Source organism: Hylobates moloch, unplaced genomic scaffold, assembly GCF_009828535.3.
Source record: "Hylobates moloch isolate HMO894 unplaced genomic scaffold, HMol_V3 SCAFFOLD_13, whole genome shotgun sequence".
Classification (NCBI taxonomy): Eukaryota; Metazoa; Chordata; class Mammalia; order Primates; family Hylobatidae; genus Hylobates; species Hylobates moloch.
In genome coordinates this window covers 78,122,713-78,136,673 of record NW_026652288.1, presented here as the reverse complement: position 1 = coordinate 78,136,673, position 13,961 = coordinate 78,122,713, and the positions used below count along the sequence as shown (strand labels likewise).

Below are 13,961 nucleotides of genomic sequence, written 5' to 3'. Positions count from 1 at the left end.
ATCTTCTCCCATTTTGTAGGTTGTCTCTTTGCTTTGTTGATTGTTTACTTTGGACATGAATAGATTTTTGAAGAAGCAACACTCGCTCTTCTTAATCCTTATTTCTAGGGAAATACATTGGTAGTTCTGATCATCAGCTCCTATGCCTGGCTGTCTGATTTCCCATCACGGCTCTACCAATTGCCACAACTTGATAATGAGCAAGTTATTTAAACTCTAAATCATAATTTTGTCTGGCTGATAATAATATATCTATATTTTGGTTTGTAGTTCAGATTATCTGTGCAAGGGTTTAACAGTGCTCAGCACACAATAAGCTCATCCATAAATATTAGCTTTTATTTGTATTGTCCATTTTCCAGGAGCAGCTTTAGGGCTGTCAGGTACGAATCACACATTGGTGGCACTTAGATGTTTCATAATGTGAACATGTTAACTGTTTGGCATAATTTAGCCCAGATAATGTTGATAAAAGTCTGTCCTCACAAAATGTCTACAAATCCAAGCTCTTAAAATGATTCATAGGCATGCTTTGATGTGGCATATTAAAGAGAATGAAAAATTATTGTATCATTTCTGGCCAAAGAATGCAATTTATAGAGACAGATTGCACCATGAAATTTTCAAGTCCATATTTTGACAGCTGAATTTTTTTTTATAGAACCAAAAATGTCATCAATTAAGAGGAATGAAAACTTACAGGAAAAGATCCAGGGTATCTATGAAGTGTTACAATATGAGGTTTACTGATCTATCTACATTTAAAGTTCCTCTGTTTTCAGGAGTAACCAAATTACTTTCTAGTAAGGCCAACTCTGTAGGTAAATTAGCTTTACAGCCACTGGAAGGCCACCCCTGCAGGGAGGATCACATCCTGAAATGTGATGGGCACTGAAGTGTAAAACGGTATGGTTGTTATTGTGAAAGTATTAGTAAATACCATTTTATTGGTGGGTAGACAATCTCTTCACTCATTCTCCTCCCATCAATCCTATGTGGAAATATTTGGTCAATCACTGCTAGTAAAGCATACGAGAAGATGGATATTTCTATGGACAGCTGAACTCCATGCCCCCTGGTTCAATTTGTGAGCTGCACAGATTGTGCTTTCTTTCTTTCTTTTTTTTTTTTTTTGAGATGGAGTGGAGTCTTGCCCTGTTGCCCAGGCTGGAGTGCAATGGTGCAATCTTGGCTCACTGCAACCTCTGCCTCCAGGGTTCAAGTGATTCCCCTGCCTCAGCCTCCCAAGTAGCTGGGATTACAGGCACGTGCCACCACACCCAACTAAGTTTTTTTTTTTTTTTTTTTTTGTATCTTTAGTAGAGACGGGGTTTCATCATGTTGGCCAGGCTGGTCTCAAACTCCTGACCTCCTGATCTGCCCACCTCGGCCTCCCAGAGAGATTGCTCTTCCTAGGACAATACAGAGTTTAGTGTGCATTTCTCTCTCCTCTCCCCTAATCCCAAAAAAGTCACCATTTGTACATCCCACCCAAAATCTTCTGCTCTCCTTGCCATAGACACTCTGCTCAGTGGGTAGCTGTCCTCACCAAGCCACTGAGTACAATGGTCTGGGCATTGATGCTTTGTTCCTCCACAAGACATGGTTGCTCAGACTTCACCTCACTTTGGGCTTTTGGGCTATTTGGGCTTTTCTCTGTTCTCTGTGAAGAGCAGTAACTGAAGGACTTTCTGGAGGAAAAACTTTAGGATTGGAGAAGACAATATTCAATAAAGAATATAGGAGGGAAAGAATGAAGAGAAGATACACACACACACCCACACACATACACACACAAGAAGGGATGTGGGAAACAGAAACATAGAAGGACTTGATTTACTTTCCTTTACCCAGTAATAAAAAGTAGGATGGTAACTGACATTTTTTCCAGTACTTACAATATGCTCAGTGCTATTGTAAATACTTTCATTCTCTACAATAACACTATGAGGTAAATACAATTATTAACTCTTTTTATAGATGAGAAAATGGCAGCATCAAGTAGAGTTAAATAACATGCCCAAACTCACACAGTAAGTGGGAGAACCAAGACTCAAGCTCCAGTTTTTTATCTGCAAAGCATCTGTTCTGAATGCTTTATTACCAAAAATAAAAGGAAATAACAGTAATTTCTACACACCTATGCTCAGGTTATACTATGGGGATTATAAGCTCTAAAGTTAAAACAAATACCAATTATTATTAGTCATGTTTCTAAAAATATAGAATGCCCACTATGTGCCATATTCTGTGTAAGATATGTTGCTAGTAACTTCTTCTGATTGCTGTTTCTCATATTTTCTATCTTAACCTCTTGGCAATTTATATTCTCCATCCTGTCTTGTGTAGGGAGTTATGATGGAGAAATTGTTCTATGGAACAGTAGCACAGAGAATGCTCACCATGTTCTTCACCCTGATTACCAGAGGTTGCTAAAGTCAAAATTAGGTAAGTGTGAGTTTGAAACTAAAATAACATGGCTAGTCGAATCACAGTAGGCCTGGTTGTTCATGCATGTGCCTGATGCGACTTGCTCCTAAATTATAGATGATTGGCTATAAGCATGAAGGATTAAGGATATGATTGTCTTGCCACAGTAGCTAAAGAGAACACCGAGATTTACTTGGCTTAGCAAATTCTCCATGGCATGCCATTTCTTCTCTTTATGCTACATCGGCATTTCTGAACTACTGACAGCAGGGAGCAAGACTCTCATTTTTATTTAGTTAATTTTTTTTTCAATAAACCTTGCCAAATTACCTGAGTGAACGTTAGGTACCCTATGGTAAGAAAATGGAAATTCATGTTCACTTGATAGGCTGTTCAGACTCAGTCTAGAGCTTGTAATAAATATTATGCCACCTGGAAATCTTAAATTATTCCTTGCTTTAGAAGCCGATGAGGAACATTAGATGGGAGTATATTGTATTTTATGGGAGTTTAGCAGAGCACATGAATATTTTATACTTAAGTAAAATGTCTTGACAATTGACTTTCACATTTTATTTCAGTTTCCTTAGATACTAAAGGTTTTTCTTTAGACTAATTTATTTTGGTAATGAGAATGTCATTCATCATGGCCCAGTGAGGTTCTGTTGTCTCAACTGAATAAACTCATAGAGGCTGAATTGAACTTTAGGAATGGACTGGTCATCAGATGCAGTTTTCTTTTTGGGTGAAAAGCTGAGAAGCTATTTTATTAAGAGTAGGAAAACAAGAGATTTAGGGGATACTTGGCTGCCAACACAAAGCTCTGACCTGCTTTATGTACTAAGAGCTAATCATTTTAGGATTCATTTGAACTTGCCATGAGGAGGTTGAAATTCTGCCTCTTCCTGTACACTGGGCTTTAGAATACACAGAGAGATAATTAAGGAGAAAAGTGAATAAATATCAAATTTCTAAAAGACATGAAAGACATTGCAACAGATTTCTTATTTTGGAATTTTGAAAATACGTCTGTATAGATTTTTCATAACTATGGGCAGACTGTTCATAGATTCTGAGTTTTTACTAGTGTGGCCTGGAGATGATGTCATTAGATAATTGAAGTATACTTAGAAATGTTTTCTCCAGAGTAACTCACTAACAAATAGTATTGTTAAAAAGGCTCATTTAATTAAACATAGTCATTAGAGCTCATGTTCATTATAATATTTCCAAGATTAATTTTAATGATTAATAAGTTGAAAATGCCACAGTATTGGAATTATGTTTGTCTTGGGCATATTAGGATCCCTAAGATGTTAGCATTGACACCAATATTAAGTTCTTACTTAATTCATATCAAGTGAAAACACAGCAAGTGTGTATGGAACATGAGAAACAAAAATAAAGTCAAACAATTCTTCAAGTTGGGGTTGAGAAATAGCAGAAGGCTTGATAGATGTTGAATGGAAGTCTATTGTGAGACTTGGAGTCACTGGAGATAATGATAGATGTGGGCCTGCTATTTCATAGGCATTAGTTTGAAAAGCAGATATTTTTCTTCATTAATATACTTGGCTTTGTCTCCCTCACAGATACAAAACCTCCAAAACTTCTCAGTGCTGGGAGAGGCCACTCCTCCCACCCCATGGCAGACCATTCTACCATGGGAATCTGCAACTTCGAGATTGACACTGAGGGCAAAAATGCTGTTATGAGGCTTTGCTTCCTTAAAGCAAGAAAAAACACTGCAGTGACAGGTAAAATATATATTTACATTTTAAATATAGTTGGAAAGGGAGCAATACAGAAAATCCAATCTATTTCTACTAGATCTTGTAGAATTTGACTGCATGTAGCCAACCAGTCAGTAGTGTGTCATGTGAGGTCACAGACCATGGCAAAGGAAGTTGGAATTGAGGAGGATGTGTTCAAGAGCAGGAGCCAGACTACACCCCACTACGAATTTATCCAGTGTTGTATATGTCAAGATCAGGATGGGAAAAATTCTGACAAATTATTGGATACGGGCAACAATCAGAATTGTTGTCCCAGACCTGGCCTAAAGAGGTTTAAATACGGTAGGGGCACAGCAAGATGTATGCCAAAGTCGAAGCTTAAGTCCACATATAGCAGAAGAGTTGAGTCTGAGACTGACTATATGAGCACCTAATCAAAATAGGCTGGAAGAGAATAATGAGGAGCATGGATGTTAAGAATGGTAACAGAATTTGAAAGAATTGCTAATCCCAGGACAAGAGCTGCCTGCTCTCTTCTCTGTTCTCATCTTTTTTTTTAAGTATTGGTTATATCTTCTCCAGAGATGTATACTAACATTGATGCTATTTTATGATTTACTGTAGTTATGTGATATTATGTAAGTGAAATAACCATTTGCTTAATTTTTTCCTTGTTGTCAGTGGCAATATTAGCATGGTGTTGATGCAGCCTGCATCTTTCCAAAATGAAAATTTGCCTTGGAGAATAATGTGTATTTTTTTTTTTTTTTTTTTTTTTACCTTTCATCTAAAATAACAATTGTATCTTAAAGGTATATTTTTCTTAACATTAGGAACTAGAAATATATGTATTATGTATTTGAAAAGGAACATATTTGAATTATGTTTAGTTTCCCATATTTAATTTACAGATGAAAATCTGTATAATTTTCATATGAAATTTTTAATCATTAAGAATCAATAAGGATATAGTTTAAAAACATTCTGGGATGTTTAGAATAAACTTTGAAACAATTAGATTCTAAAACTTTCCATTTTTTAGAACTTGCTTATACTCACAATATGAATTATTATCCTGAAATTACTCTCATTTCCTCAATACTAATTTTAATGTTATCAGTATTCCCAGCTTGTTTTCACTGAAGCAGCTACATGTTATTATTTCTACCTTAAATAGATATGATTGTTTATTGGCAGTACATTTGTGAGGCAAACTGGAAGTCATCTACAGATTTATCAAATAATAGGAACCTTGCCACAAAAGAATAACTTAGTTAAAGTGCTTCAACAAAACATATAAAAATGGAAAGGTTAGTTCTAGGCTCATTCACCAAAAAGGCGTTTTATAAGGGTTTACAATGAATTATTGATGAAAATGTTTAAAGAAAGCTCATAAATAGAATTCTAAGCATGCTGCCAAATGGAGAAGTCAATAGCTATTCTGCTACCACTACATATTCCATCCAAATCTGTACATGCGGACTTTTTACTTCATTGTATATGTCCAATGGGTTATTAGGGAAGATTAATTTTATATAATGAGAATATTATCATAATGTTGGGATTAATATTTCATGTTTTATCTGAAGAAACAAATTAATTCTATCTAACTTTTAAATACCCCCAAAACATCAGAATAATGAATGAAGAAAAGGGAACGAAACGTAATGGAACACTTCAATATCCTATCTCATTTAATACTCAACACAAACCAATGAGGTTATCATAGCGTTACCTCCATTTTATATTTGAGAAAATTAAAGTGGTGCTGGGAATTGATCTCAGGGCTACTCACCTCTCCAACATCATATGCTTTCTACAGGGAAAGCCACTGAATAAGTTATTTCTGGCATTTGTTGTTCAGTTTTCTAGTTAGATTTTTCCCTTACATGTTAGGAGGTGCTAACCTGGTATCCTGTGGAGGATCTGGTTATGTCAGATTTTGGGATATATATAAGAAGCAACTTCTGGCTGAATTTTTGGCTCATAGTGGAGTTGGATCAATTATTATGTCTACTGATAAGATGAATCAATACCTTACTACAGGAGATCTTGATGGATGGTTGAAAATCTGGAATATAGAGGTAAACTGAAAAACATTATCACATTACCTTTAAGATTTTTGGTGACCCTTTGTTGCATGTAACTATGAATCAAGCCTGGTCTGTCTCCTAAATAAAGGAAAAAATGTTTAGTCTAAGTGTTTTAAGTAAAACGTATACAAGTTCCATGCAGAGACTTCTTTTAAATAATTAATGAGGAAAATCATGTTTTTCTCAATATTGACAACCTTCTGTTAAGTAAGTCATCCAATTTAGAGATGCAATATTGTTAGTAAGGCACTGCAGCATTATCTGAATGTAAATAATTACAATATACCTTATTTTTAATGTATTTATTTATTTTGAGACAGGATCTCCCTGTCACCTGGACTGGAGTGCAGTGGCATGATTATAGCTCTGCAACTTAAAACTCCTGGCTCAAGCCATCCTCCCACCTCAGCCTCCTGAGTAGCTAGGACTACAGGCATGTTCCACTATGCCCAGCTAATTATTTTATTTTATTTTATTTATTTTATTTTATTTTATTTTACTTTTTGTAGAGACAGGGTCTCACTATGTTGCCTGGGGTGAGGCTACACCTTATTTGCAATGAGATTGTAAATGTAATTTAAATACTAGAGGACTATTCCTTTATCTAACATTATTGCTACCCTGAGTTAGTTTGGGATTTTTCTTTTTTATCACTGATTACCTGCTTAATTTTCTAATAATATTTAAAAGTTGTATATGTGACCACCTGTATGTGGTAAAGTTCATCTCTATCAAATAATTGGCTTTACTATTTATATTTTTCTTTCCTTCCTCCTTCCCCACTAGTTCCTTTTTTTTATTTCCCAAGTAGTCAGATAAGTTAGAAACCTTTTTTTAATGTAATTTCATTTTCTAGACTCTTTTATCATGAACTTTTCTTTTGCATTTGGATCACAGGTTATTGTTCCCAAGTTTGAAAATCGGCCTTTTTTTAAAAGTGTTATGTCATTGTAATAATTTCATATTTGAATTTTTTAGAGTTCTGGTATTTCTTTTCATTCAGGAGTACTGTCTTAACTCCAGTAAGAACAAAATCACCAAGGCCCCAACTCTGATAAGATCATTCCAACCTCATGAGGACCGAATAAGTTCCTTAGAGATGTGTGAGCCAGGTGGTCAGTTACTGATTATCTCCTCCTCTGCAGACTGCAGTATTTGTGTGACTGGTGTCTGCAATGCTCCTGTTTGGATCTTTGGTCAGGTAGAAATATTGCTTCTTTATTATTCTAGTATTTACTTGACATTTAGTATTAACTTGGGCTGATTTCTATTTGAATCTTATCAACTGTTTAATGTTCATTAGTCATGAAAATACTGACAACATTTCCGAAGCAGTAGCTCCAGGTGACTCTTGTCCTGTTTTCCATTAACCAAGACAGTTGTATCAATCGGAAGACACCAGAGACATGAAAAGATGGGGGCTCCGTGCAGCTCAAAATATTCCAAGATTTCTGAGAAAAAATTCTCCTCTAAAATAAATTCCTTCAATTTCAAAATTAGTAAAAGTTCAACGTGGATAAAATGATACTAAAAAGACAGGTGATTATGTAAGTGTTAACTAAGAATGTAATAATCAAATGTAGAAAATTTCAGGAAAAAAATCCAATCATCCTATTCATTATCTGGTTTACTGCCATAAATAATAATAGTTAACATTTGCTGAGTTTTTCTTGTGTATGTGGGGCACTGTTCTAAGATTTTTTTCAAGATTTAACTCATTTAATCTTCACAATTGCTCAACCCAGGAGGGAGCAGCTCTCACAATTCCCATTTTACAGATAAGGAAAGAGAGGCACAGAGAGTTTGAATAAATCGCCTGAGCTCACAGAAGCTAATCGTGGTAGAGTTTTGCTTTTAACTCAAGTTGGGTCACTTCAGAGCTCACATTTTTAACCCCTTTCTCAAGATCCAACTTGCTCCTGCCTATGAAATGGAATGGAAGTGGGGGGTATGAATGAAAGGAAATATTTAGTCTCATATTTTCTGTTCTTTTTTTCCTTTTGCCTTCTTGGGAACTTTTCCTGTTCCATTTGTGCTTTTGGGGACAAAATATGTTTGATTGGTTTCAACCAGTACTATTCAAACCTGGTATAAGTTTAAGGTGAAGCCTCAATATCTGTTTGGCCAGCTGATTTGGTTCTATTTAGGAGCCTCAGGTGCCAATCTTATGCCAGGAGTGTAGGCAATTCTTCTAGTGTTGGAAGACAAGGTTTGTTGTTGCTGTATTTGTAAAGTCAGTTTGATGAGGCCAATCTGTGTGGAAAGAATTCTAAGCACCCCTTTAGGATGCAGAGAGTGCTGGTAAATCAGAAAATCATCTGGGAGGTGGACCCACATTGGCTAGACAATGAGAGTCTCAATGTAACACTCAGGAGCTGTATCAATCTCTTGCATTTTGTAAATAAGACAAGCACTAGACTTTTCTCAGTCAGGGAAAAAAGCGGTTAAGTGGGAACTCATATGGGTGTGTGATGAGTGAGATCGGATGGGACATGGCTGGCAGTCTGGACAGGAAAGAAGGTGGAAGCCTGCTTCAGGCCACTGAAGAAGCCAATGCATTGCTGACAGAGGCTGTGGCAAGATGAGGTGGAGATTTGAACAACAGGTGAAACAAAACGTCATCAAGTGGGTGACCTAAGAAGTTCCTTAGACATCCGGGTTTGAACCAAGAAATAACAACATTCTAGGTGTAGGTGCCATATAACCAAACAGATTACGTTTGGTTCACCCACCAAACATAATCTGTAGCTAAATTTTATTTTAATTCAGAAATATGTGCTTGTAAAACTGCTTATTTTTGTGTTATTGATATTATTTGTCGTTTCTGTGAAGTCTTGCTTTTTCGAAGGACTTCAGACCCAAAAAGCCCTCATGAGAATAATTTTATTTTTTCCCTTCTGTTCAAGACAGGGGAGGAGTCATCAGAGCTGGGTCAGTTTTACAAATTGAAGGCTAGCAAAGCTGAGGAAAATGGTTTTCTAGTTCCTTCTGCTTGCGCTACTCTTTTTTTTTAAAGGATTCACTTTTATCAAGCTGTCTTGAATATAGGTGCCATTAGTTCCCAGATGTAGAGCAAAGAGTGTGGGGAAGAGGAAACAGAAAGGAGGGGAAAGGGAAAGGAAAAGAGGGAAAGCAAAGAGAGAGGAGAGAAGGGAAGTTTGGGTTTTTTGTTTTTGTTTGTTTTTTTATAAAAACAAAAATTAGAATCACTTTTATAACATAGCTATTGACCTTAGGCTGGTTTTCAGGTTAGATTTTTAAAAGTTGTATGGTATGTCTATTTCTAGAGTTGGAGAAATAGGAGTGAAGAAGATTTATTCATGAATGCATGTTTATCCCACGAAGCTGACAGGTGATTGTGGGATAAGAAGAAATTCAAATGGTGCTTGGAATTCTTCAGTGCCCCACTTTGTGCACTAACTACTGCTGTGCTAGGCAGTTTATGTACTGGCAACTCTCCTCATCCGATTGATTTGATGTCCAGTGACTTTGATTGTGTCTGTTCATCCAGTGAATAATTAAAATTTGATTTAGTTGCCCACATTTAAACAATAATAGATTTCATGTAAATTTCTCTTAAAAAAAGAGCAAGCAGGCAAGAGAAAGAAATAAAGGTATTCAAATAGGCAGAGAGGAAGTCAAATTGTCTCTGTTTGCATACAACATGATTGTATATTTAGAAAACCCCATCATCTCAGCCCAAAAACTCCTTAAGCTGATAAACAACTTCAGCAAAGTCTCAGGATACAAAATTAATGTGCAAAAATCACAAGCATTCCTGTACACCAATAATAGACAAGCAGAGAGCCAAATCATGAGTGAATTCCCATTCACAATTGCTACAAAGAAAATAAAATACCTAGGAATACAACTTACAAGGGACATGAAGGACCTCTTCAAGGAGAACTACAAATCATTGCTCAAGGAAATCAGGGAGAATACAAACAAATGGAAAAAGACTCCATGCTCATGAACAGGAAGAATCAATATTGTGAAAATGGCTATACTGCCCAAAGTAATATATAGATTCAATGGTATTCCCATCAAGCTACCACTGGCTTTCTTCACAGAACTAGAAAAAACTACTTGAAATTTTATATGGAACCAAAAGAGCCCATGTAGCCAAGACAATCCTAAGCAAAAAGAACAAAGCTGGAGACATCACGCTACCTGACATCAAACTATACTACAAGGCTACAGTAACCAAAACAGCATGGTACTGGTACCAAAACAGATGTATAGACCAATGGAATAGAACAGAGGCCTCAGAAATAACACCACACCTACAACCATCTGATCTTTGACAAACCTTACAGAAACAAACAATGGGGAAATTATTCACTATTTAATAAATGGTGCTGGCAAAACTGGCTAGCCATAAGCAGAATACAGAAACTGGACCCCTTTCTTACACCTTATACAAAAATTAACTCAAAATGGATTAAAGACTTAAATGTAAAACGTAAAACTATGAAAACCCTAGAAGAAAACCTGGGCAAAACCATACAGGACATAGGCATGGGCAAAGAAATCATGACTAAAACTCAAAAGCAATTGCAACAAAAGCTGAAATTGACAAATGCAATCTAATTAAACTAAAAAGCTTCTGCACAGCAAAAGAAAATATCATCAGAGTGAACAGGCAACCTACAGAATGGGAGAAAATTTTTGCAATCCATCTATCTATCTGACAAAGGTCTAATATCCAGAATCTACGAGGAACTTAAACAAATTTACAAGAAAGAAACCAAACAACCCCACGAAAACGTGAGTGAAGGATATGAACAGACACTTCTCAAAAGAAGACATTTATGTGGCCAACAAACATATGAAAAAAAAGCTCATCATCACTGGTCATTAGAGAAATGCATATCAAAACCATAATGAGATACCATTCCACACCAGTTAGAATGGCAATCATTAAAAAGTCTGGAAACAACAGATGCTGGTGAGGACGTGGAGAAATAGGAATGCTTTTACAGTGTTGGCGGGAGTGCAAATTAGTTCAACCCTTGTGGAAGACAGTGTGGCAACTCCTCAAGGATCTAGAACCAGAAATACCATTTGATCCAGGAATCCCATTACTGAATATATACTCAACAGATTATAAATCATTCTACTATTAAATACACATGCACATGTATGTTTTTTGCAGCACTATTTACAATAGCAAAGACTTGGAACCAACCCAAATACCCATCAATGATAGACTGGAAAAAGAAAATGTGGCACATATATACCATGGAATACGATGCAGCCATAAAACAGGATGAGTTCATGTCTTTGCAAGGACATGGGTGAAGCTGGAAACCATCATCCTCAGCAAACTAACACAGGAACAGAAAACCAAACACCACATGTTCCCACTCATAAGTGAGAGCTGAACAATTAGAACACATGGACACAGGGAGAGGAACATCACTCACTGGGGCCTGTCTGGGGGGTGGGGGAAAGGGGAGGTAGAGCATTAGGATAAATACCTAATGCATGTGGAGCTTAAAACTTAGATGATAGGTTGATAGGTGCAGCAAACCACCATGGCACATGTATACCAATGGAACAAGCCTGCATGTTCAGCAGATGTATCCCAGAACTTAAAGTGGAAAAAAAAAAAAAAAAAAAGAACATTTGTCATTCCTTAAGAGTAACTATGGCTTCTATGTAAAATGGGTTCTCTTTAATTCAGTGTAGTCCCTGAATTTTTTTATTGCCTTAACTACTGAAGGTGAGTTTTATTTACTATTTATTACCCATTTATTTTCTTGTATTAGGTTCAATTCATTCATTGATATTATTTGACTGGCCCTGTAGGCATTTTATTCTGCAAACGCTTATGACAAGGCTGATCAATTTGCAGACCAGCCAAATATCTGAAGGATGCCTAAGGTTCCCCTCATATCTCACAGGCTGCATTCTCTGGAACATTCTGTGTGCATGAAGTGTATTGATATAAGATGAGAAAATTGGCTCTGTATTTAAAACATAAAATAGATTGTTAATGGGGAACTTTTGCTAGATGAATGCATTTTAAGAAGTGTAGCCAAATCTGTGAAAACTATTGTATAACACACATAATTTTTAGAAAACAATATTTAATAACTGAACTGGCTTTTGAAAACATTTTAAGGAGAAATAAAGTACCTGAGGGAAAAATAACTGTGGCAATTCTTTAACAAAAGCTTTGTTTTGTTTTTAGTAAATATACATCTGGCTATTCAGAATTTTAAAATGGGAATGGTAAAAAATTATTTGTAGTTCATTATTATCTCTTCAGAGAATTTTTGTTTCTTATGACACATCTCATTTTCTACCTTTATTAAAGTTACATGAATCTCTTTCATTTCCCCTGTAAAACTGTAAGCTTCTTGTGGACTAGAGTCATGTCTTTTTCATCTTCTTGTATGTCCCACCCTGGGACTTTAATTAGTAATCCAGCACATGGTAAACACACGTAAACGTTTGAAGAAAATAAATTTCATGAAAATAAAACAGATGTTTTCGTTTTTTTCAGGCAAAGCACTGGCACATTGAAAACTGCCTTTTCCTTCCTAAAAGAGATACTAATTTAGTGGAAAGTGATATTCAAAAGGAAATTTCTTTATTTTCTAAGGAGGAATCTTGTTTAGACCCAACAGAACAGTCTCTACTTAATAAGAAAAACAAAGATGACTCAACATACAAGTAAGTAATTTTGAACATTAGCCAGATGTCAACTGAAGTCTAGGTAAGACATAGATAAGATTGGTCCAAATTTCCTTCTGTCCTCTGTGGAACGTTCAATGACTACCTCAAGATTTCTCCAAAATTTGGGAGATTGGTAGGTGTGTATGGATGAGTGGCTTATATTATCGGGGCCATATTTGGTTCTTATTTCTTGACTACATTGATTCTTGATATGTATTAAGTGCCATCTAGTCTTTTATTTCTACTCCGTCATCAATCTAATTGTGAAAATTTGCCCCTTTCTTCAAAAACAATCTATCTATCTATCTATCATCTATCTATCTATCTATCTATCTATCTATCTATCTATCTATCTATCTATCTATCTATCATCTATCTATATCTATCTATCTATCTATCATCTATCTATCTATCTATCTTAGAATGTGTATCAGATTTTACTCCTGGTTTTTATAAAGTGCACAGGGGTTTATGTGACGAAAGTTCAAAGAACTTAACTTTGAGGTTAGACATCACTTCCTTAAGGCTTCTCGTCCCTCTACGTTGCTCAGACATTCTTCTCTTCATATCACTCTGCTAGATTCCATATTTACATTCCATTTATGCTCTCATGTCAAGGAGTTTAGTTCTTTTGTTTTCTATACTTTTGCTAAACCATGCTCGCGTAACTTAACTTTCATGCTAAATGGCTATTTTATTCTTGTAGAGATAGATACCTGAGCTTATTACTTGGAGAATAATAAAAATATTTTGGTGCTTTTGATTTCTTATCTGTTCAATGTAAGAAAAGAAATGGGGTTTACTCAGAGCTGACAAGAAAATAGTCATTCTATAAAACTCCCACCATGCTTGAATTCATTGCTTCTGTAACAGTCTGTGTTAAACAGGTGAAACACCAGAGAGAACTGTCTTCCCTTTAACTCACTAATCACAGTTTTCCTTTCATTGAGGATATGAAGGCAGGATGGGAAGAAGGAGAAAGGTAGCATTGCTGTTCTTGAGGCTTGGCAGATGTGCA

At 35.9% G+C, this 13,961-nt stretch overlaps 1 protein-coding gene across 2 annotated transcripts in view; it reads left to right on the top strand.

The window, feature by feature from the left end:
• Positions 1-13,961, top strand: part of WDR49 (WD repeat domain 49) — a 175,437-nt gene that overhangs the window by 120,696 nt on the left and 40,780 nt on the right. For both annotated transcript variants that reach the window (XM_032173951.1, XM_032173950.1), the window contains exons 12-16: positions 2,350-2,448; positions 4,023-4,187; positions 6,063-6,250; positions 7,263-7,460; positions 12,771-12,940. In XM_032173951.1, coding sequence (XP_032029842.1) covers positions 2,350-2,448; positions 4,023-4,187; positions 6,063-6,250; positions 7,263-7,460; positions 12,771-12,940 — 820 coding nt within the window. The remainder of the gene's footprint in view (positions 1-2,349; positions 2,449-4,022; positions 4,188-6,062; positions 6,251-7,262; positions 7,461-12,770; positions 12,941-13,961) is intronic.